This window comes from Thunnus maccoyii, chromosome 8 (assembly GCF_910596095.1).
Source record: "Thunnus maccoyii chromosome 8, fThuMac1.1, whole genome shotgun sequence".
In the NCBI taxonomy this organism is placed as follows: Eukaryota; Metazoa; Chordata; class Actinopteri; order Scombriformes; family Scombridae; genus Thunnus; species Thunnus maccoyii.
In genome coordinates this window covers 12,411,981-12,432,128 of record NC_056540.1, presented here as the reverse complement: position 1 = coordinate 12,432,128, position 20,148 = coordinate 12,411,981, and the positions used below count along the sequence as shown (strand labels likewise).

General features: G+C 39.7%; 2 protein-coding genes across 2 annotated transcripts; one reads left to right on the top strand and one right to left on the bottom strand.

Annotated features, from left to right (window-relative positions):
• The first annotated feature begins 70 nt into the window (after positions 1 to 70).
• Positions 71 to 6,798, top strand: dok3 (docking protein 3). Its single transcript, XM_042419552.1, has 5 exons — positions 71 to 397; positions 2,599 to 2,901; positions 3,189 to 3,279; positions 4,397 to 4,584; positions 4,740 to 6,798. Exons 1-5 carry the CDS (start codon positions 341 to 343, stop codon positions 5,724 to 5,726), a joined length of 1,626 nt encoding a protein of 541 aa, XP_042275486.1. The 5' UTR covers positions 71 to 340; the 3' UTR covers positions 5,727 to 6,798.
• Positions 6,799 to 6,804: 6 nt separating this feature from the next.
• On the bottom strand, positions 6,805 to 7,594 carry atoh1b (atonal bHLH transcription factor 1b). Its single transcript, XM_042419764.1, has one exon. It carries the CDS (start codon positions 7,542 to 7,544, stop codon positions 6,810 to 6,812), a length of 735 nt encoding a protein of 244 aa, XP_042275698.1. The 5' UTR covers positions 7,545 to 7,594; the 3' UTR covers positions 6,805 to 6,809.
• Between the last annotated feature and the right edge of the window lie 12,554 nt (positions 7,595 to 20,148).

The window sequence follows — 20,148 nt, the reverse complement described above, 5'->3', positions numbered from 1 at the left end:
GATCTTTTATGTTGATCTGGAAAAAGACAAAGGTGTGGTACATTTTTTTTACAGTGAGGAAGTTGCTAAAACTGTCAGAATAATGCAAAGGGAAGTTTGAGTCAAGCAACACACAAGCTGTGTCCTTTTCTTTTGCAACAGTGAAGTTGCAGAGATCAGAGATATCTTGACTTTTGCCCATGTTCGATGAACAGAATGAACATGCTGATGACGTAGTGGAAACAGTTATTCAAGTGGTGTAGAAAACCTCACTATATCATCTAGGCTACCGAAAGTTTGACCACAGAACAACAACAGCTGTTGTAGTAGAGAGAGTGATTTACAGACGAAGCTTACAAGCATGGATGTCATCTTCAAGGAGGGCATGCTGTACCTTCAGGGGGTCAAGTTTGGAAAAGTAAGTTTAATGGAAATGTGCATATTGTGGTTTGTGTTATTTTTGTCAGTGTGGCAACTGAACAGCAGATTGGCGGTAAATGTGTGGTTCACATGTTTCAATAGTGTGATGTGCATAGTTGAGAGTCAAGGCTCAGTTTGCAATACAAATGCTCAAAGTCTGAACATGGAATATAATGTATCCAAAGTCAAGACAAATTTGCTATTAGAATGTCCAGTTTTACCCCACTATACAACACAGTGGGCTTCAAGAGTGCACCACCAAAATCTTTAATGAGCCTTTTGCAAAAAACAAATGTTTGATAGACTTCTCAAACAATAGTACTTCTTTTAAAATGCTGGTAGTCAAAAAAAGGGTTTTAGTATTTTGTGAAAGTCTGCATTTGTCAATATTTGTGAGTTAACTCTCCCTCACAGTCTGAGTGTCATGCGGTATATTGATTGTGTTTGCAAAGTGGCTTTGTGGTTTCAACATCAACCCTTCCCTGTCTCCCCTTAAACTGGCCTGGATCAACACTTCCTCTAGGGTCATTGATGTGCTTGAATATGAATCCTCTTCCACTCAAATTTAAATCAGAAGTTATTAAACCAAATCAGGATTTAGATATAGATCATTTAAATTTAATCTCATTGCAAGCATACATTGAAACAGTGGTGAAATTGTAGGTTTAAGTTAATGTACACCAACATTTATTCTGTCTATACTATTTTATATTAAGATAGCACATTTTTTGTTTGACTAGTCCTATTTTTAAGTACCTTTCAATCATAACTGGTAAGGCTGGTTTGATATGTATTAATTCAGTTTTACCTTTGCCAAGTTGAGTGACATGTGAAACTGTAAAACGTAACAGCTCAAGATGCTATTCTGATATAAAAAAAAGTTGACATACCCGGTTTCAATTAATGTGAAAGCTGAAGGTGTGACTTTGGATCAAAATGGCTCAGTTTGTGGTTTCACTAACTTTAAAATTAGATGCACTTAGAATCATTTTTTGGCCTTGTAGAAAACATTTGAGCCATAAATAGTCTTCTCTGTAATACTCTTTTACAAAAGCAAATTTTAAAGCATTAGCATTATGACGGCATGGACTATATTTACTCAATATTTATATTAAGACTATGTCAAATGATGATAACATAAACTTTGTGTGTAGCATATTTCATACAGATACATGTATATACAATGTGATTCACAAAAGATGTGAAATAAACAGAAAAAAGAGAAGAAAAACAGAAGACATTTAAAAACTAATGAAATAAGAAATCAATGACAATAAAAACTGTAGATCTGCAAACATACAGTCAAAGATATAGAAGGTAAAAGCAAGTTAGACAGTGTTACTTATTGTAAGACAAGAGCACATCTTTACAATTACAGGGAAGCTGTGGTCAGTGAGTCTATGCGCGTGTAAACCAAATGTAGCATCATGATATGTGCTGTCAACTTTATGTGTCAGGATCCAGACCGCAGCTTTTTCAAACACATGGAAATATCTGATCTGTGATCAGTGTGATAAAGTAAAGACACTTGCAAACTAAAGAAGGTTGTGTTGTTCAAGGGTATCAGAAATGGCACTTTGCAATGTTCTTTACTTTAAAAAAAAAAAAAAGTTAAACTTGAAAAAAAAAGTAACTTTTTTGTCATTGTTTATCTTCTGTGTTTCTGTGTGTTGATATGTAACATGCAACTATATGATGTGGGCATATATATATTTAGGAAAATGAAATAAAATGGTTATGGCACTGTTCTTTAAGTGAATGTGAACTTGAAAATGAACATTTGTTCACAGATGTTTAGCCAGAGGTGTTGTGTTTAAACAAAGATATGAAATGAGGTTCTCTTTTGGCCTTCTCAATGATAATCACATTCTATGTTATGTACTTATTTGACTTAACTGATCTCTGAAATGCAGTAAACAAAGTTGTCAACAGGGTGCAGATTATACGCAGCAGAAATGTAGTCATACATGTAAACACTGAAACAGATAAATGCTGATTTAACCCATGGCTGCATACACAGACAAAAAAAGAATACCTGAACTTTTGCACACCGTAACAAGTCTTTCTGAACAAAAGTCATGGGAACCAAAGAAGTCTTTGTCTCTTACGCAAGATCTAAACCACACAAAACCATATCAGATAAAACACTTATGTACAGAATTTCACTTGTTCCATTTCCCCTTCTTTCATCTACAACAGAGAACGTGGCGCAAAATATGGATGGTGCTTTTTAAACCCAGCCCCTCAGGTGTTGGCCGGCTGGAGTTCTATACTGTGGTTGATAACATGGCTATTACTGAACAGAGGAAGACCAGCCGGCTGAAAACGCCCGAGAGAAAGGTGGTGCGTCTAAGTGACTGCCTCAGTGTCAGCCCTGCTCCAAAGGAGTCTTGCCCCCGCGGGTGCACGGCCTTCTACTTGAACACCACACAGTCCAAATACACCCTCGCCTCAATGACAAGCGAGGATTGGCTGAGCGCCCTCTGTCTTCTAGCCTTCCAGGTACACATCTCTTTTCAGGATCAGTACTACTTTCCCATTTTCCCTTGATACCAGGAGTAGTGTTATAATTTGGGAAAGGTGGAGATAAGCTGTACCCACAATCAGAGATAGATAGCACATTGAGGAAGTTAATACAGTATCTGTAACTTCTGTCACTTCACTTCTCTAATTCTTGTGCTTGCACAAGCTATGCTCTTTCTTGCATCTTGCCTCTTTGAAGTCATAAAACTGTGATAAGAGGGTGGTGTACACTCCATGTAATGTTTACCATGCTGCTGTGTTTACAGAAGGATCCTGGAGAGTCAGACAAAGGGGGTTTCGAGAGAGGAAATGACTTGACCATGGAGGACAATGATCTTTACTCATCTTGGAAAGCCGGTAACACTCGTTAGGATGCAGATGACAGCTGATTAGTCAACAAGCAGTCAAAAACAACATTGATATCAGTATTTGTGTGTCTATTGAGTGTCTGTGGTACGATGATTGTCATCATCATCACAGAATAAACTGCTATCATCCTTCCTAACAGGTCATTAAATGAAAGGATTATCCACTTTTTTAGAACTTGAGTCTTATTGCCATAGTCTTCTCATCTTTACTTTAGTTAATGATAACATTATACACACCAAGTTAATGGTTGACATCTGAGAAACTGTAACATTTTGCCAAAAAGAGGTCAGAAAGGGCAAGAAAACATGAGCAGATGCCAGAAACCTTCAGGTTAGACAAATTTATTCAGAAGACGAAATAACGTTGAGCAGTTCAGTTATCAGAAAAACTGTTTGTTGAACACGTTCACCACTGTAAACAGACTGACTTTCTGTTTCAACACATGCCATAGTTGTGTGCCACAGCTTTCCTGCACAATAAGGGATTATTACCAACATTACAGGTGCACTCACTTTGGGTTTTACCTCTAAAAAGCGGTTTAGATAATTAGGCTTAAGCAATATTGTAGCAATATTCCCATATCTCAGTAATGAACTTGGTAAGTACAATGCTGTCAGTAGAAATAATCGCCAAAACTAGAAAAATAAGACCCAAGTTGTAAGAAGCCTTTAATAAGGCAGTAAGAGTAAATTGTGAATATGCTATATTAATGGAAAAAGACCAGAGAAATGTTTAGTTTAAATGTTATAGCATCCTAAATTCATGTCATCAGCAGAAACCCTGATTGTGAACAGTGGATACAGCCACTAATTTATTCAAACATGAACACCAGAATGTATTAGCGTCAGCAGGCTCTGGCTTATACAAATTTATTTCTTTTTATTTCCTAATGGATTACACTTCACTCTTAAAATCCAGGCAGCCCAGTCACATGGGGAGATTAGCAGAACGCAAGCAATTTTAAGTCTGCCTCGGTGTACATTTATTTCCGATGCTGATATATTACTGCTCAGACTGCGGAAAATGTATGTGCACTAATGCTGCGCTGGCCTCAGTGTGTTGTGATGTTTAAGTGGTAAATATTTTTATGTCTTCTCATGTTTAGATCAGACCCCTCATCCAAACTGCTACAAAGTGACTGTCCAGAGCACAGAGGCGTCGAGGAGGTGCAAGTTGGCCGGAGACTATCTGATCTCCACAGACAATGAGGCTGTGTTACTGCTCGCCGTCAAAACTGGTCAGACCATCTACAACTGGCCATACAGGCTCTTACGCAAATTTGGACAAGTTGAGGTAAAGTAATGATAAACCCCCCCCCCCCAACAAAAAAATCAGAGAGACTACAAAAATCGATTCAAAATGCATCACCATATTTATTTATTATTTATTATTTTTCCTAAAATGTCAAACCATTCCTTCAAGATGTGTATCAATGGATGTGATTGCAGGGGGGATTCAGCATTGAAGCAGGCCGTCGCTGTGACTCAGGAGAAGGAAGGTTCATCTTCCTGTCCTTGAACGGTCCCCAGATCTTCGCGACTATATCCAGGCAGTGCTCCGTTGAGAAGCAGCCCGCTGCCCAATCACTCAGTGTCGATGGAAGATCAACATGTCGCATGTCTCTTCCCAACTTACCGAGCATGATCAGCCAAGCCGCTGGTCCTTCTGATTCCAGTCCTGCAGAGGCAGACTCAGATGATGATTCTGACAGCCACTATTCAACTATTGACCCCTCTCAATTTAATGTAAAGCAATCATCTCTTTTTCGTCCTCATCTCACTAACAGTAAGGAAGCTGTGCAAGAAGAAAGCGAGGATGAGGATGAGGAAGAACAGTATCATTCCGTGGAGGCTTTTAACATGGATAGTGACATGGATGACAGCATTTATTATAACGTGGCGAGATCCACGCCACCTTTGATTAGAAAATATCAGTTCATGCCTGCAAGAGAGGATTCAGAGTGCATCTATTCAGACTTGAAATTAGTTGAGTACCCCTCAGATTCCCAGCTGCAGCCTTACTCCTCACCCCTTCCTCCGCCTGTGCTCCCGCCTGTGCCCCCGCCTCTTCCCCCGCCTCTTCCCCCGCCTGTGCCCCCACCTTTGCCCCCACCTTTGCTCCCACCTGTGCCCCCGCCTGTGCCCCCGCCTCCTCCCTGTAACCTGCCCCAACCCGCTACTTACGCTCTACCCAAGCCCCGATACCAGCTCCAGCCCCCTGTGAGTAACTACATCCAGCCAGGGTACAATGCACAGGCTCAGCCAGTGGATGACATGGATGAGATGGAGGAGGCCACCAGCTCCTCTACGCGTGTTAACCCAACAGAGGCCCCTGGCAGTTTTAAACACAGGCTGGCAGAAATCATTTCAAAGGACCTGGCGAAGTTCCAGCCTCCTCTCCCTTCTGGAGGGGGCAGCCCCCCATATTCTCTGTAGGCTATTAGTTAACAGACAGACTGGAAGGAGCAATTTTAAGCATGATAGATAGTCATAAAGCATAATTAGCTTCAGCTTCTTCTTTCCCTTTTGATTTCTTTAAAAATCCCTTTCACTGGGAACACATTGAAAGGCATCAGAGTTTGGTTCTTATACATTCTTACAGTGATCTATGTTGTATGAAAGATGCACCTTAAATACATTTTATTGTGTGGATTGTTGTTGCAAAAAGAGGATTCATTTAATGTGGTTCTTTACTGCTGTAATGTTAGAAAAAAAGATATAGATTGATACAGTATCTTTAGTGTGAAGTTGACATCAGATAAGCTGAATGGACAACTGACTGATGGACTGCTTCATAAAGGAGATCCAGGTGAAGAACATTTTATGGCAACAGCTTTGGGAAAATTATGTTTCTTTATAAGAGTCAGTTACACAACATCTTTTGGATTCACCTCCTCTAGTTTATGTTTTTTGCTTCCATATCTTAGCTTTCTTAACATAAAGACAGTTTATCTCATATAAATCAACAGTTTATATGGTCGAAATTCCAAGAGCCCAAGTCTTGTTATGTATTTGTGTTATATGGGACACTTGAATCTGTTTGTTGAATTATTGAAATTGAACTGCAATGTATTGCTGACTGAAATGTGAAATACACACAATTTAAAACACACAGATTTATGTCTCAAATATATCTTTATTGTAGCAAAAAAACATCCTCATAAAATACCCCATATACATAAATACCAAAATAATTGTTTTTAATTTAGACAAAATGTCACCAATGACACTGAAAATGTCTTTAGTGATGGTTCAGTTCATATAAAGTGCAAAAACAGGCTGTAAGAGTTCAACTTGGCCTTGAGAGAGAATGAATTCAAGATCTTAGTAGGTGTGTTTAAGTTTTACCTGGAGTGTTTTTTTCATTTGGCAGAGCAACATCTACTGTAAGCTATGACGGAAGAATATAGTGTATGACTATCTCATGTATGAGCAACATTTCTACAAGCTGTAATATTTGGTTAACCTGACACTTCCTATAACAGAAACTGACAGTTAGTGGTGTCTAATTGTTCCCTGTTACTGTCTTCCACTCTGACTTTCCTCCAAGTCACTGAGATGAGAAGATTCTCCATCACTGCTGTGAGAAGAGGTTGTGGTTTTATTTACTGTCCCCAGGTCAGATTTAGGTCCAAGTATGATAAGGTGGCCTACAGAGGCGGTGGGTTCCCGCTGTTCTCCGGTCAGTGGGTTCGGGGGCTGCGTGGTGCCTGTCGGAATGAGGGAGTGGATCAGACTCCTCCTGGACGTCTCGCTTGGACGGGGGCTCCTGCACTCCGGGTGGACCACGCCGGACAGGAGCTCAGACAACTCCGTGATGTATATCTGCGCCATTTGGAGGGTGTCATATTTGGACAGCTTCTTCTCGTTTTCCAGTGACGGGATGACGCTCCTCAGCTCGTCAAACGCTTTGTTCAGGCCGTGCATCCTCCTCCTCTCTCTGGCGTTGGCTGCGACGCGCCTGTATCTCTGGGGGCCAAAGTGGCCCGTCTTGTTTCCCTCTGCTGCCCTGTCACAGTCTGTCTCCATGATGCCTACGGGGGAAACGCAGTCAGGCAGTTTACTCGTTGGCACAAGTTGCTCCAGTGAGAGGCCCGGGTCTACAGAGCCGTGCGCGTCCTTCCTGGAGAACGCACGGAGCGGATTAGAGGAAATCCAACTTTTGGAGTTGATGTGGGCCAAGTTGCGCCGCTGCAGCAGAGTGAAATCCTCTGAGTACTCTGACCAGCTTGAGAGCTCTGCTTTTGCGGTCATCACTGTAAGGGCTGTGGTAGTGCACGGCAGGGAAAGGTCACTCAGAAGACTCTGGCTGATGCCCTCGTCTCTGGAGTGCTTTGCACCGCACCAGCAATTTATACAACCCCCCCCCCCCCCCCCCCCCCCCTCCCCTTGAGTCACCTTGGTGTCACTCCCAACCCTGCAACAGCTCTGACAGCCCCGCAGCCTCAGGAGGCAGCAGCCAATCGCACAACCTCTCTGACCCTGTCAAAGAACAATTAGACAAAGCTCGACTTTTTCTCTCCTATTGTGCATTGTAACTCAATCACGACCTTGTTATTATCTTCACACAGAGGGTAGCCGAGAGCATTAATCATTGAAGAGCGTGGCTTGTATGTTTGAAAAGCTTTTAGATGAACCTGTTCAGGACAGCAGGGTTACATTTCTATGGACTTAATCCTTAAAGTTTCCCCTAAAATAAAGAAACAAGTGCTCATGCCAAAACTGCTCATTTGTAGATTAAACCACTGCTGAGCTTGGATTTAAATAGATTTTTGACGTTTCACCCTAAATGTATTTATTTATATTATTCAAAATCTATTATTTTAAGAGCAGTTTTTTAAGGTCAACATAGTAATTAAAGTTCAGATATAGTGTCATCCTCATCCACCGCTGCTGCTGCCCAGTCCATGGAAAATACATTTGGACATCTCTCTCATGAGCAAAGTAACTGACTTCTTAATTGGGTCTGGCCCTTGAAGGATCTGGCAGCGCTGAAGTTTGTTCGCAAACAAACAGTAAAAGGTGGACAATCTTTCTGCGGATTATTTGCAGAAGAATAATAAAAAGAACAGGTGGGAGACAAGGCTTGAGACACACCTGTCTATAGCAAAGTCATGATAACTGATACGTTGTCTGGAGGCAATTTATGAATCATTAAAAACAACAAAAAGATTAGCCTAATCCAAAAAGTTCCATCACTATTGTATATTATTGTTATTGTTATTAGTATTAGGCCTATTATTGGTTCCCTAAGTGAGACCAAATCAAGGGAGATTTAATTAGGCTACAAATTTCAGTCAGTCACGTGGCCCCTGTGCCTATCAGCTGGTGTCCCTTGGCACCTCGCGCAGGCTACGCACCTCTGTCAGAACCAGTGTCACCCACGTCTCCCATATGTTGCGCACAGCGACAACTCTGCTCTGACACAGGAGCTAATCACTCATCAGGTCATCAATTACACGAGAGGAACCGCTTCAGCATCACCGCAGACTTGTCTCGTGGGAGATGTGAGATGTTGTGATGATGGTGACTTCAACAAATTTAGCATTCAGCACCTCTCTGTCTCAGTGTTTGGTGTGACAGTCGTGCTCGAGCACTGGTGAAGAAAATCACCGTGACCTGCCTCGCCGCCAGCAGTTTAATGAGGCCTGGTCTTAGTTGAATAAATCGGCACGCTCTCCGTCCCGGGGTGTCCATTCATTTTTTTTGGGGGGGGGGGGCTCCATGAATATTTCATTCCTTCAGCCCCACTGCCAGCGCAACAGCCTGTAACCCTGCGTGCAGGCTTTAAAAATGCGTCTACACTTCCCATCTGGTGCGGGGCGTGAGCGGGGAGTGGTGGCGGAGGCCGAGGAGGTGTGAAGAACATTTCTAAGGTCAACTTCTAAAGTGACCTCCTGCAAGAGAGAGACTGGTGTCCCACTAGGCAGGCAGAGAGGGAGGAATGGGGGAGACAACAGGACTGTCAACTGGCGAGCTATGGGGAAACTTTCAGTGCTGGTCCAAGCCTGGTTGGGGGCCATATACTGTCTGCAAAAACTGAAATCCCCCCTCCTGCTAGTTAGACTTTTTAGACTTTTTTATTGCTATAATTATTGCTGTAGTGATGGAAGAAGTATTTATATGCTTTACTTAAATAAAAGTGGCAATATTACAATGTGAAAATAAATATTCCTTTACTAGTAAAAGTCTGCATTCAAAATCTTAAGTAAAAGTGCAGAAGTATTTATTATAATATTTTCTATTATTGGATGGTTAATACTGATGCATTAATGTGTAAGCAGCATTTAATGGTGCTGTTGTTGAAGGTGGAGCTGACTTTAATTACTTTCTATAAGACGTAGCAGTTTGATCTGTAACATTATATTTTGCAAGCTTGTCATTCATTTTGTAAGTTTAAATCTGAATCTGCAAGATAACTATAGAGGAGCAAAAACAGACAATATTTCTGTTGGAAATAGATGAAATACTATCAAATACCATAAAATGATACTTGCTATAGTACAGTACTTGAGTAAATGTACTGAGTTACATTCCATCACAGTGGTTAAGTGATAAAAGATACAGCAGACGCAGCAGACGTGATCTACTGAGAAGTAACAACTCAGCATCTGGGAGCATGCTGGTTTAAGCGTTTAGATTTTTCCCCTCCAAGATAAGTGTTAACAGTGGTGAACTTGGCTTTGTGAAAATGTGATAATCTGCTCAGTGTAATTTTCTTTATGCAGAAACTGCAAATAGCCTATAAAAACAAGAAAACAAAAAATAAATACACACGTAAACATGCCAGGAGCTAGAAACCAACTGTTTTATTTATTATTTCTCATATTTAAGTTCCCTTCTAAGCTACCTCTTCTATTACCAGCTAATTTCTTGGTAGCCTCATTAGGTCTTGCTTAAGCCTGCACAGGAAGAAAGACTTCCCATCCCTCAGATGTTTGTGTAACCAGCAGAGTATTTGTCTGGGCCTTGTTCCAAGCAGTCGGTTTAGTAAGTTATCTGGGGATTTTAAAGCTTCATTATCTGATGTTTTTTATGATTCTTGTAACTGTTTTTCTTAATTCTTTGTTTAATGTTGTGTTGTTTCTGTCTGCTGATTGTGTTCTTGTCTTATGAATGTTTTTTGCTCTCAGGTCTCTCCTGGAAAAGAGATCTTAATCTCAATGAGACTGCCTGATTAAATAAAGATTAAAAAAATATTAAAAAATCTAGAATATTAGAGAGTAAATCCCAGATTTCTGGGTTTAACTTGGAACAGGCTCCTGGACTACATGTCTTTTAATGCAACAGACTATAAATACTATAGAAGATGGGTGCAGAGCAGTAGCCGTTTTTGTGTTTCAGTGATGGATTGAAGAGACTTCAGTCATAACATAATACAACACTATAAACTAGTACTAAATGCCTCAGCAACTGCTTTATTGCCAATGGTTTCACAATATGTCACCAACTTGGCAACCAGCGTATCATAGACAACCGCAGCTGCCAGATGACGTTGGTGATAGAGCTTGGCAGCAGTCCCAGTTTATCCTGACCCTCGATTATTTAAATCGTACATCCACCCGACCACAGCAGCACCCACTTGTGTCGACACACTTGTGTCAGGGTTGCTGTGGGGCTGCTAATGAACTGACACTAACGATCTTAAGTTGTTACGCCTCCAAATGTAGGTGGTTGAAACTGATGACCACAAATGCCTCTCATTTTCAATTCCTTTTTTTGAGGGGTTCAGTTCAGTTTTTATCATTACTCGTGGGCTGATAATAGAGAGTGAGAGTGGATCCAATAATACCTTTTGTCATTGCTCTAATTTCTAGTAAATGAAGCAGGTCTAATGGTGAGAATAAACGACTTCTCATTTCATTAGGGGGGGCCTTAAAACCTCCTCAGCTATCCCTGGGGAACCACAGTTGGGGAACCATGGCTCCAAGCAATCTATAATTAATTCAAACCTAATTTTGAGGTCTTATACTTTGAAGTGTTGAGACTGATTCTTTGTCCACATGTGCAAGAAATTACAACACCTTATAGGAATCTATAGGAATTATCTTCGTGTGTTGAATTGAAGTATACTGACTAAAAGACTCTTTTGGTTACTCAAGAAATGAAATGGGATTAATTAATTGGAAGCGTTTCAATTGAACACTGTCTATATTTACCTATATGTAGTATTACATATAAACTTCCATGAAAATTATTCAGAAAATTATGGATCCATAGATTACCAAACTGACCACAGGTGTGATTATACATTCTCCAGAAACAGTCTAAAAAACAAACAAACAACACCAACAATGAATGATAGTGTGCTAAGTGAAGGCAGTATGGCTTTTAGAGATGCAATGATTGGTCGATTAATCGATTGGTCGATCAACTGAAAATGAATCAGCAACTATTTTGATAATCAATTCGATCAAATCAGTCGTTTTGAGTCATTTTTTAAGAAAAAAAATGCAAACATTCTCTGGTGCCAGCTACGTAAATGTGAATATTTTCTTGTTTCTTACATCTTCTATGACAGTAAACTGAATATCTTTGGGTTGTGGACTGTTGGTCGGGATGGCTTTGAAGAAATGGTGAGTGGTGATTTTCACCATTTTCTGACATCATATAGACCAAACAACTAATCTATTAATTGAGAAAGTAATCAACAGTTTAATCATCATTACTTGCAGCCCTAACAGCTTTTTATGTATATGAATTATTATTATAATTTATTATTAAATAATATAGGTAATATTATATATACACCATAATTTGGCATATATTTTCCAGGGGTTCATGTAGTCTATACATCCCTCCCTAAATATCTATTTAGATTACTCTCATCATGAGTAAATGTAAAATAACATATAAGGGTCTTGATTGTGATTTCCTTCCTCACCACATCACTGTGGTCTTTACAGTGAGCCTTTGCCCTATGTGTCTCTAGTGTTTTAATTAAAGACTCCTTAATTTCTTAACAATAGAGCGTTTACATTTTTTTTTTCACACAATCGTTCACCAGGAACAGTGAACCTCTTGATGTTGAAAGTAGTGTAGTCTGTAATTATCCCCTCACACACCCGAAGCTATACGGAGGTGGTTCTGGTGGGCAGAGAGAAATCTTAATGCCGGGCTTTCAGACTCAAATTAAGACAATTAGTGGCCTCATTAATTTGGTAAAAGGGAAATAATATTCTAGTTACAGTAACGGTTCATTAAGTCAATGTTATCTGTGGTAGAAGACTAATTGATGAACTCCCAGCGAAGGACAATAATAGGAGGAGATGACTTAATGGTTACAGTAGCACGGATTGTGCTGAGTTTGCAAACCTGAAAATAATGACGTTAGTTTAAGACCTGTTATTTTCCAACATTTTTTTTCCTACTGTGAACAGACCAGCTCGTTCATCGCGAGAATAGCTGCACTGCGCTCCATTGAAGTGGAAGGAAATGTCGCGATGCCTGAGATCAAGTCTCTACGGGGGGCCGTTTTTATAGCATACGAAGCAGGAGATAGACGGGGCCCGCAGGGTCAGCGGTCTACTCAGCGTGACGGAGACAACAAAGCAGGTCTTGAAGTCAGACCTGCACCACTGATCACAGGTGTTACCAGATATCTTTTGTAAAGACACGCGTCTTACAAAAAATGCCATTTAAGTTATGTTAAGTAAGTATGATGTGCGAACATCATCAGTAGCAGTCTATACTAATTAGTACCGAGTCTTTTACATACATTAAAAATTTTAACACGTGATATAGTCCTACTAAAACTAAATTTAAACTAAAATTATTTGTAGCCTACTTGGTTTTCTGAGGTATACTCTATAGTACATGTATTAAGTTGGCCTACTTAAATGCAATTTGGGGTTTTTTGTACAATCTTACACTTCAACTTCACTACATTTCATTACTGTACTGCATTTATTTCACAGCTATAGTTACTAATTACTTTGCAGATTAACATTTTATTTACAAAACACATGATCAGACTGCTGCTTACAGTTTAATGTAACTGTAATAATTATCCAATAATGTAATATACACATGTATAATAATATATACTGTATAATACAGGGGCGGATTTAGTGATTCGGGGGGCCCAAAGTAAACTGTCTTCTTTATTTTCACCCTGTCTCTTACTGGTACGGTGGTACTGGCAGTAGTAGAAGAAGTGGGGTATTACCTGAAAATGGGTAAAATGAGTAAAGGAGGATGGACACTGTTCCACCAGGGAACAAACCAAGACCAACCACAGCGAGTGCTGCCCTCCTGGCATTCTCCCTCTCGAGAGTGGTCCCCGAGGTCTCCTGGGCCGCTGCCTCCTGGGGTTCCCCCTGGATGAACAGTCCGCCGGGAGGATAGACACTGTTCTCTCTCAGAAATGCTGACATAGCTAGTTAGTAAGACTCTGATTTAACGACTTATTAAGTCCAGTGCTTTTTGCATTTAATCAGAATAAAATTCACTTCAAAAAATCCAAAACATCAAGATTGGTTAATAAGTCAGAGAGAATCTCAACAAATAGATCACAGGCTTAATGAAAAAATATATACTTGTAGAATAGCTTATTTTGTTTGATGTTGTGATCAGATGGCATGGTACCAAATTAGTATCATGACAAAAGGAAGGGCATACAACAATATTCCAACTGATTGGAAATGTAATGTATTTTGCCTGTGCTACCAATCAAAGCAAAAAGGAACTCACCTATTGATTTGCTGGATGAAGATGGGTGAGAAATCATACTCCACTGTCCAGGCAGACATGTGTCAACTCTCTACTGTTGTAGAGCGCTGACTACTGCTGCTAAATTTTTAAATCTTGTAGCGCCACCTACAAGTGAAATTGTATCAAATGCTACAGACTTATTCAGCATCCCCATCTGTACAAATCTGCTCAATTTGCCACAGAATATTACATTTAAGAGATATGGCAGTTAATAAGTAGTATGGTAGTGTTTTATTAATGGCCACAAGGTGGGGCTATTGATGCCATGCTTCAATATGTCGTGCATGGAGAAATTGTGTGTCAAGTTTCATCTTATTACAGACAACAGAAATGTAGAAATATCATGTTATATTATTACTGTAAGGCTCCCTGTGAGTAGAATTGTATCAAATGTTACACACCTGTGCTATGTGGCTGCATGTACAACATCCCCAAATTTGGTTACAATCAATTTTGGATTGAAATAAGTTAATCAAAAAAGAAAAATCTGATTTCATTTTTTGTGTGGAATAAATAGGAGGCACTACCCGAAAAATGGATAAAACGTACACAAGCTAGTGCGAGGCATTGGCTCGCCGCTCCATGAAACTCACACAAATTTCATGACCCCAGGCCAGTGAAATATGAATAAACATTAATTGATAAAAATGGAGGTGATGAAAATGCCTGAGAATTGAAAAATAGAATCATAAATTATCAGGTGATTTGATTGATTTAAAGCCGATTTGATTAAAACATTTTTATCAATTAATTTTTGTTATTTCCACCCCTCATACCTTCAAACACTGTGTACAGATATTAGACATCCTCATTCTCAGCTAATCCTGCTGCCACTAATGACGTACAAATCTCTGGGCAAATCAATTTCTCCTCAATAAAATGGGAACTTTTTCTTAACATGTCAGGGATAGTCTGCTGGCTCAGTGGTTTAAGAACTGTTCTCATGGTCAGCTTCCCTATGGGATTACAAGGTTGTGGGTTTGATCCCCACTCCTGGCAAGACTGCTCTCTTTAAAGAAATGCAGACACAGAGACACACAGCTGGTTCCAACCACACTGCTTCAGTCTTGCGCACACACATGCACACACACCAAAATAATACATAGAAAGAGATACTACATACTGGCACAAACACACAGAAAATCCACTCCTTGTCACCTTGTCTCCTATCCTCAAATTAAGTTATTTAGAAACAGTGTGAGCTAAATGGAATATACTTCTCAGCATGCAATTGTCCAGAAAACATTTTGTCTGGACAATTTACATGATGGAGGCTATTGTGTGTCTTTTTAAACATGTGTCAGAGGAGCCAGATGGTTTTCTCTCTGATCAACATTAAGACAATTCAAACCATGATGAAGATGGATTATGCACATAACTTATTTGTTGCATACTGTTACATGTGATTGGAATATAACCTTACTTGTAGATGGGGCTACAATACATAAAGAAACTTCTGTTACAGCTGTAGTTGACAGTCTAATCAGTTAGCATCAACTACATTCAGTTTTTTCAGGAAATGCACCTTCTAAGTATTGTGTGATTGCACATTTCGTTATTCAGTGACTTCCTCTTATTCCACATTTAGTATGTTGTTTGGACCTTTTCAACTGCTGCATGCCTCCTGCTAAATAATCCATTCAAATGTCAAACTGTGCAGCTCATTCAGCAGATGTGTGCTATTACTTTTCTGTTTTCTGGCATATTCCAGCAATTTGATATTAAATTTTAAACATCACTTTTGAAACTCAACTGCTCGGACATCTTTTAGCCTACAGACTCCATTCAAACTTTAAATCATTTACAAAAAGTTGAATTTCCAAAGTTGTATTTTGTGTTGTGATACATTTTGTACCTTTGGAGCAATTTAAGTCCAAAGTGAGGGCTTTTACTGCAGTTTTCAGATTTTATCAGTGTGATGTTATCAGACAGGCTGAAGCAGCCATTTTTTTTAGAACAGCAAACAAATTCTAAACACGTCTAAATCCCACAGTTTTACCTTTCCAAGCACATATCAAACCTCAAAATGTTGCAAAAGGCCTCCCCTTTCTCAAACTGTTATAGTCTCTTAGATTAAACTTTAATTGATAGGCAGAGTGCTGTCACACTTTCATTGACTGCAATACAATCAGGAGGCTGTCAGTCTCCTCACTCACTCCTGTTTCTTACATTTACAGATTCTCTTTGTGCACACATTTTACTTCCTCATGCTCAGCAAGTCCTCCTGCTGCTAATAATGTACAAATCTCTAAGCTAGAAGCTTCATGTTAGGCAAATCAATTTTTCCTCACCAAAATGTGAATTTGTGCTCTGTGTCTCAGGGATCCCTGCTGGCTCCATGGTTAAGCCCTGGTAATGGTCAGCTTTTGATACCGGCCCATGGCAGTGCCCCTCATAATGTTACTCTATGAACAAAGTCGCTTAACATGTTTATTTTTTTTACCATCATTCAATGCAACTCCAGAGCACTTTGATATTATAAGAATGTCAGAGCTGCAACCCTTTATTTTGTATGCAAAGAAAAGTCTAAATATGGAAATCTTGCTTGCTGTTTACTGTGTCACATGTTAGCTCAGGGCAAATGTAACAGATTCATATGGACATAGATAAAAATTTCATCAAATCATTCTCATTTATTATTTTTGTTCTGTTGGGTCTGCATTGCCTACCTGTTTGTCATTTGGGGTTTGTGTGTGTGTGTGTGTCAAAGCTTTTTCCAACTGACAAAGTGGTAGGCTACTTCAACTGAAACTTACAATTTACATAGTGAATCCTCTGAATCTGTCTTCTAGATACAGACATATTTTTCTATTTTTGTCACCTCAGGATAAAAATGGTTCACTGCTCATCGTAGTAAACGTTCAGAGTGCTTAATGAATGTTAAAAGTCAAGAGCTTGTTTTAACGGACCACCTGTGGGTTTTGTTTCATGTATGACAGGATAAAAATGTAGTTTTCAAGTGTACTCTTTTCTTACACCAGCGCACCATATGGCAGATAGGCCAACATGGATTAAGTTGTAAAGACCCAGTCCATCAAAAGAAGAAAGGCCTCCAGACACTTCAGCATCAGGGACTCTGAGCTGTCACCGGATGATGAACACTTACAATGTTTAATGGACGCTCAGGTTATTGTTTTTGTACATGATGTTTTCATGCACAGACAGACAAGCATGTATGAGTGAACTAAAACATCTACAATCCTAATCCATCTTTACCAAAGAAGATGGTAGTTACCAAAAAACTGCAGTCATATATGGTGCTCACGAAGAGTAAAATTTTCTGTATGATTTCACATGATGAATTTAAATGAACATTCAACACAAAATCAGATAACCATAAAACAGAAACTCCAAGATATAGTTTTGCAACACTCCTACAATAAATATTATCTGTGTTAAACTTTCCGTGTTTTGTTTTTGTCCACACTGTGTCAAAGAGGTGATTAAGCTTTAGTTTGTGTTGTTGCTGCATGTTTGTAATATTTCTGCTCCTCTATAACTTTAATAATGTAGACAACATATTGGAATGCATTTACAATACATCACCACAAAAAAATATGGCCTCAAAAGGTAGCATACTGCTGAGTCAACTCACAAACAACTAAAGTAGCACTTTCAACGGAAAACTTTTTAGGTAAGGTATTATTTATTTATTGTGGGGCTCTTGTATTGCATTACATTACATCATAGAGTTGATTTTATTTTTTTTGTTTTTCTGGTCACCCCTGAATTTAAATTTTGCATCATAGCCCTCAGGACACTTGAAACATATCTCATTTAATGGTGCAGTTTAAAAATGAATAGCCTTTGTGATCACAGATTTCTCCCTTAGCTTAGTTTTGTTTGTTTTGTTCTTAATTTGATTCATTTGATTTCTGGTTGTCGTGGTGAATTTCAGAATTAAAAGTTGTAAAGTTATGCTGACCATGAGTCAGAGTTACAAATAATAAGAGAATATGAAGAGTTTATTTGTGTTTATCTGCCCTAAGTCAATGAAATACACTTCTGTACTTTCACCAGATACCACCAGATGGAGACAACACAACATACAGACAGTCATGCATAATCACTTAAAATCAAACAATAAGAGCTGTTTTATTTTTCAATCAAAGAAGCTAATTAAACTTAATCATTGCAGAAATACCATAATATACTCCTGTAATCTAAATGATCCTTTACGAGCTGATGGGTATATTTATCAGCTCTCTACCAGTCAGAAATCCTACAGGAGATAGACAAGCGTCTGAGAGGGGGATATCTCTGGAGGCTTCAGCAATGGTCAACAATCAGAAAGCTATTTACTGTGAGGATAAAGATGTGTATCTTATCATAATAAGGCCCTGCTCAGATCACTGGGGATTACATCCCACATGATATGGGCCAAGACAAGATGTGATCCTCAGCATAGCAACCTCCAAACACTCTCCCCAGTGTGGCACGTCTCAAACGCAGAAAGGAACTGCCATTTCACCAGTCATATTCTGTCTTTTTCATTATCAGTGATGAAGCAAACCTTGATAATAGGGCACCCGTTTCAGCTGGAAAGTTCCATGCATTTGTCAGTAGAGAGCAGTAGCGCTCTGTGTTTCCAGGAGTGGCACACACAGAGCAGCATGCAGCTGTTAGTCAGTTAAGATGAGCAACACTTTGTCCACTGACCTCTTTGACCTTGCAGGGCTGAATTAAGCGCGCTGCACAAAGTGAGAGCCGCTATGAAGTCATATGGACATCGCCGAATCGTGCAAGGCTGTTTTCAATAAGTGATCCTTTGAGAAGTGCATGACCTTCACTGTCTTTAGTACCTTTGAAGTCAGTGAACAGCCTTGGAAATGATGGCAGACCGCTCACATCTTCCTCTTGTCATCTTCTTTGACTGGATCTCTCGCCTTGTCTATTATACACACTACAATGTTTTGAAACGTAATGTGTTTCCCACATTTAACTGACAATATCCATACTGACTAGGGAGGGAGAGTGAAGCACAATATTTAGAAAAAAAAAACAAAAAAAACCCAGGCTGATAATTATGTCTGTCATGATCACGGTCAGAGGGTTAGTTCAACCAGATTATTTCATTAGACGGATAGTGACAGCCACAACCAACTTCAATTATTATCACACGATCCCTGTGATTTGGCACTAAAGATTGTTCATCAACCTTCAGTATGGATTTTCTATGGTCGATTAATGTAATTGGATTGAGAATCACTGATGTCTCAGTCTGAGCTGACATCTTGAACTGATGTCAGATTTTGCTGCAACAGGCTTTATCTTTTATTTTTGTGGGTTTGAACTATGGGTGTCAGAGCTGTAATTGAGCATTTGCAGTGTGTGTGTGTGTGTGTGTGTGTGTGTGTGTGTGTGTGAAGGACAAAAAGCAAGAAAGGGGAAGAGAAAGAGCCTTGAGTATTTACTAGACAACAATGAGGCAGCATGTCCAGCTCTATGAGGGGGTATGTATAAATATCCGTCATTATGAAAAGAGCAATTTTCTGCACCTGCCTGCTAATTGTTCCCATGCTGACACTTTGGATTGGTGTGATCTCTCCTTTAAAGCACTAACTTCAGATGGAGGGTGGTGTGATGTAAGGGTGGTAAGGAGAAAGAAACGAAGGGAGGTAGGGGTGAGACAGCTGGTGGTGAACGGGGTCTTAAACTGAGCTGAGCTGATTCGCTGTTATAATTCTTCAGTGATTTCCATCTGTAATGTGAGCTGGTAGGGGTACTAGAGGATTAGTAAAGATAGTCATGGTTCCTGCATGGCTCTATCTGTCCATCCCCGCTGCCCTCTTCTGTGTCGTCCTGCACTTAGAGGAAGATAAAATGTTGATGTCATAAATCTTAGGATTTATCCAGGACGTATATTCCCGAGCCCGGGGCTAAACTGAATGGAAATCATTAGCACCTTGTCCTTCATTGTGATCCTCAGTCTGCAAAGTGCAAGTGATGGTGCCAGGGGGGAGTGCTGTAGGTGAGCTTCTTGGCTATGGGAAGCAGTGAATAGAGATGGATGAGAGCATAGAGGCAAAGGTGAGAGGTGAGAAAGAGAGAAAGACACGGAGACTGGTAGGAGCTGGAAGAAGCTGTTGTATAGGAATGAGAGGTGTAAAGCATGTGTTATTCCTGTGATAGCTCAATCATTTAC

Coding starts and splice junctions, on each gene's coding strand:
- dok3 (XM_042419552.1), top strand. CDS start 341: ATGGATGTCATCTTCAAGGAGGGCATGCTGTACCTTCAGGGGGTCAAG. Junction 398..2,598: donor AGGGGGTCAAGTTTGGAAAA/GTAAGTTTAATG, acceptor CATCTACAACAG/AGAACGTGGCGCAAAATATG. Junction 3,280..4,396: donor TTACTCATCTTGGAAAGCCG/GTAACACTCGTT, acceptor TCTCATGTTTAG/ATCAGACCCCTCATCCAAAC.
- atoh1b (XM_042419764.1), bottom strand. CDS start 7,544: ATGACCGCAAAAGCAGAGCTCTCAAGCTGGTCAGAGTACTCAGAGGAT.